We start from the raw sequence: 4,817 nt of genomic DNA, 5'->3' as shown, positions 1-4,817 counted from the left end.
TAGAAACTCTGCCAGATCAAGATTGGATCCTGGTGCAGCCATCTGGTTTGCCAGCCCTCAGTCAAAATCGTCCAACCCATGCTAGCATGGAAAGCAGACGTTAAATGATGATGATGAGTTGAATGTGATCTGTGTGCTGTATGTTTAACTTAGATGAAAAGTGGAGCCCAGCTGAGGTTAGCTGAAGGGAGCAGCTGAACATTAAAAGGTTTCATCGAAAACTCTGCCGGAGTGAGGTGTGAGATGATTTGTGACATAGATTTATAATATGGATGGAAAATGAATATGAGGTGCTACTACAGAGTTTCTGTGGCATAGGATGTCCAAGGAAGATGTTGGAGGAAGTAATGAGGTTAGATCACAGGATGCCAAACTATTTTGAACCGTGCTGGAAAAGAAAAGATAAATAAATAGATTCTCATTATTAAAACTTTAATAACAAACCTGTTGTCAAGTTATCCTTTATTAATGATTATCCAACTCATAATTGTCGTAGCCAGAATAATAACTTCAATGTTTTTACTTTACAGACTACAAGGGAGGAATTTGATACACATGAATACTGTGTGAGGCGTAGATACAATGACTTTGTATGGTTACGTCAGAGATTGGAAGATGGTTATCCGACACATTTGGTGCCTGTAAGTAGAAAACATTTCTTCACTTTTCGTAGACATACATAAAATATCAGCATTTCATACATCAGATATTGATGTAATCATACATACAATATAGGCATGTGTTATAAATGCAATATAGTCATGGATGCCATACATACCTTATAGAGATGTGTGTATATACAGTATGTGTATGTTGCATATACAATATAAATGTGTGTGTTGTACGTACAATATAAACATGCATGTTTATGTATAGTATGTTAGGTGGGTAAAAAAGTCTTGTTGCATTTCAAAATAGAAAAGAAAGTAATGATTCTTTGGTCTTAACTGATATCAAGATATTTCCCCTTATTATTGTTAACATAATCCCATTTATTTGGAAATTGTTAATCCCTCAAATGTAAAATTCTTCAGCTTTTAAAGCGAAGAAACAATCAGTATGTTTTTTTAATCTCTTCACAATTAATAAACTGTTTTGTCTCTAAATATTGTTGCAGTGATCTGAGAAAATGAAAATATGATGGAGCAAGGTCAGGAGAATAATTATTTAGTGCCATAATCTTTTCCTGAGTGACTTAGGCAATATATGGTCTTGCGTTATTGTGTAAGAGCAACACTCTTTCATGACTGACTCATGAAGAATGCTTTTTCTGAAATTTTTTATGCAATTCTTCCAGTTGGTGATAATACTTCCCATTAACCATTTTGTTTTGTTTCACACTTCATGATAGATGACCCCTTTTACATTCTACGAAACCCAGAGCATAACTTCTTTCACGTTTAGTCTTGATTTAAGGATAGATTCTCCTTTTTTCGTTGGGTGTTAACTATGATTATAGAGAACCTATTTTTCGTCACTTGTGATATTTCTCTCTAGGAAAGGTCCGGAAGCATTTCTACTCTTCAATGTTAAGCATGGGCAACTCTTTAAGCTGAGGAGCAGTCAGATGACCACAAATTTAGACACTTTTCCTATATTTCTGAAGATCCTTTTGATTGAAGTGTGACTTGACTTCAGTTGTTTTGCCAATTCTTAAGCAGTTTTTTTTATTGGATTTTCAACTACAATTTTCAGAAGCTTGATATTAGCAAATTGGTCATCTGGATCAAGGGAAATCTATGAGTAAAAATATACCATTGCTGGTATATCCAAACACTTAAAATTTCTTTTCCATAGATAGAATGAATATTTCTTGTCACTACCATTGCTTAAGAGTCCATTTTGAATTTAAACAGCATGCAGTGACAGATACAGATCTAATCTAAACAAATTTTAAAGGGTAAAAGTAATACAGATTTAACCACTGTGGTATAAAACAATCTGCTATGAAAGAACAATATATTTGTGTTACTGTAAGTATTGAAAATGTACCCTCAGAATGATCATTTCAAAAATGTGACGGAACCTTCTAAACTAATAGATATGTATGTTGTACGTAAAATACAAACATGAGAGATAACGATCAAGATACGAAAAATGTTTTGGTCATTACAGAATCCATCATCTTAAGTTGTTCAATTGTTTTTTCATAAATATTTGATGATCTTGGGTTATGAGAGTAATGTAAAATATATAATTATATTTTCATCACTGTACATTTCTTTTTAATCATACCACAAACTCGAACTTGGAACTTGTATAATAAATGTGACAACATCTTGTTTTATTTTCAGCCTCTGCCTGCTAAACACAGCCTACGGCGTTTGGACCGTTTCAGTTCTGAGTTTCTACGAGTTCGACAACAAGCATTACAGAAATTCCTCACCCGAATCGCTGATCATCCAGTCTTGTCCTTTGATAAACATTTTCATGTATTTCTCACTGCTAAAGCTTGGGTAAGACTTCCTTCCTTCTCCCTCCCTCTCTCTCTCTAGTTGTCTCATTATTTTTTACCTCTCCCCATTTTTGTCCTCTACTCTGTACACTTTGAATCAAACTCAGTTGTGCAATTCACAGAATTTTTTCCTAATATGCATCTGTGGTTGCTGAAAGTTGTATATAAAGTGAGTTTTGTTTTCTCCTTACATCAAACAAATTAAGAAGTTTTAAGCAATTGTAAAATATTGTATAAATACATCCCTAGCAAGCGTGCTTGCTGTGCTGCAATGTGGAAATATTTCTAGTGCTAGTGCATGCATATACAGCTGCATGCATGCACACTACATGCGAGTACTGTCCAAATCTCCGACCAATCACATACAGCTAGCTGGCATTCAATTGGCGTATCAAGTTTCGGGCATTTTGATTGGGTTTTGGATAGAAAATTCACAAAAAAGTCACTTCTATTGATTTTTTAATGGCTTTGCAGGGTGACTGGGGAAATGTAAAGATGTGCACGACCACCCTTGGACGATTTGGAATGACCATAGAAAGTGCGAGCCCTCTAACTGAAAAATTGTGGATTTGTATAAAGGACACACACACACACACAGACATTTTGCCGTTTATATATCATATGAAACCATTTTAACTCCAATCCTTTATTTCAAAAACTTAAGTCACCAAATATATAATCATGCAACTGACTCCTACTCCCTAAAATTCGTGAGTTTGTTCCAAAATTTGGAACCATTATATCTTAATATAAGGTATTGTGATATTATTGTCAGGTCTGTAGTGCAGATGGTAATGTGCTGAGCAATGATTAATTTCTATTTCTTTATTGCCCACAAGGAGCTAAACACAGAGGGGACAAACAGATTAAGTCAATTACATCGACCCCAATGCATAACTGGTACTTATTTAATCGACCCCAAAGGATGAAAGGCAAAGTCAACCTCGGCGGAATTTGAACTCAGAACGCAGTGGTGGGCGAATTACCACAAAGCATTTCGCCTGGCGTGCTCACGTTTCTGCCAGCTCACCACCTTTGTGCTGAGCAATGATTAATTTCATTGATTAATGACTGAGTTTAAATCTTGAGTCACCTTCGTCACATTTTATCCCACTGTTGGTCTGCAGGAAATTCAGTTCCATAGGTTACAGCTTCTCCGACACATCATCTGCATATGTTTGTGTCAGTACAAATTACATTATGCAATGAAAATTAATTCAGGGTCAAGGACTCATAAACTGAGTTTTACTTAATTTTATGTCCTGTCTTGGTGAGAGATAATTAAAATCTCAGATGCTGACCATAACAGAGACAGGTAATATAGATTCTGTCAGTATAGAGTAATTATTAATATTTTGTGGTGTTTCAGGGTGCACCCTGATTAAGCAGACCCATGGTTAAAGCTCTAGGTCACGTCTTGATAAGCAGACCCATGGTTAAAGCTCTAGGTCACGTCTTGATTAAGCAGACCCATGGTTAAAGCTCTAGGTCACGTCTTGATTAAGCAGACCCATGGTTAAAGCTCTAGGTCACGTCTTGATTAAGCAGACCCATGGTTAAAGCTCTAGGTCACGTCTTGATTAAGCAGACCCATGGTTAAAGCTCTAGGTCACATCTTGATTAAGCAGACCCATGGTTAAAGCTCTAGGTCACATTTTGATTAAGCAGACCCATGGTTAAAGCTCTAGGTCACATCTTGATTAAGCAGACCCATGGTTAAAGCTCTAGGTCACGTCTTGATTAAGCAGACCCATGGTTAAAGCTCTAGGTCACGTCTTGATTAAGCAGACCCATGGTTAAAGCTCTAGGTCACGTCTTGATTAAGCAGACCCATGGTTAAAGCTCTAGGTCACATCTTGATTAAGCAGACCCATAAAGGGTAAAGAGAGGAAATAGCAGTGTACTACTAGATGTATCCTTTTTTCTGCCTGAAGAATTTTGGTCCTGTTACTGATCTATTAACACTGCTATACTCACTTGACACTAACCAGGGGCTTTGTTAGTCTTGATATTTGTTTACCAGCTGCATGGGGTGAAGCAAGTGAAGTAAATTGCCTTGTTTAAGAGTACAATGCAGCTCCCAGTTTGAGAATTAAACCCACAAACTTATTGAGAGCCAAGTTATTTAACCACTATGCTATATGCCTTCTGCATTAATGTATTTGGTTTGAAATTTCAGGAATTCAATGCCCATAAAAAGAAAGGACAAGGTTTGATCAGCCGAGTCACCAACTCCCTTCACAACATAAGTGCTTCATACATGATGAAAAACCGGCCTCCTGAGTTTGCAGTGATGCATGACTACGTGCAGTCTTTTGGTGATAAACTTGCATCAGTAGATAGGATTACTCAGCGAATACTC

The 4,817-nt window shown here is 36.6% G+C and overlaps 1 protein-coding gene across 1 annotated transcript; it reads left to right on the top strand.

Moving 5' to 3' along the window:
- Positions 1-319: 319 nt before the first annotated feature.
- LOC115229918 (sorting nexin-30-like) lies at positions 320-4,790 on the top strand (the record flags this gene model as incomplete). The annotated part of the gene is made up of 4 exons (XM_036499405.1): positions 320-352; positions 531-641; positions 2,295-2,456; positions 4,635-4,790. Coding segments are annotated over exons 1-4 (462 nt in total), but the record flags the coding sequence as incomplete, so codon positions are not given.
- Positions 4,791-4,817: the final 27 nt, after the last annotated feature.

The sequence above is a fragment of the Octopus sinensis genome, unplaced genomic scaffold, assembly GCF_006345805.1.
Source record: "Octopus sinensis unplaced genomic scaffold, ASM634580v1 Contig13885, whole genome shotgun sequence".
Taxonomy (NCBI): Eukaryota; Metazoa; Mollusca; class Cephalopoda; order Octopoda; family Octopodidae; genus Octopus; species Octopus sinensis.
The sequence above is the reverse complement of the archived record's forward strand: the minus strand, read 5'-3'. Positions and strand labels throughout refer to the sequence as shown.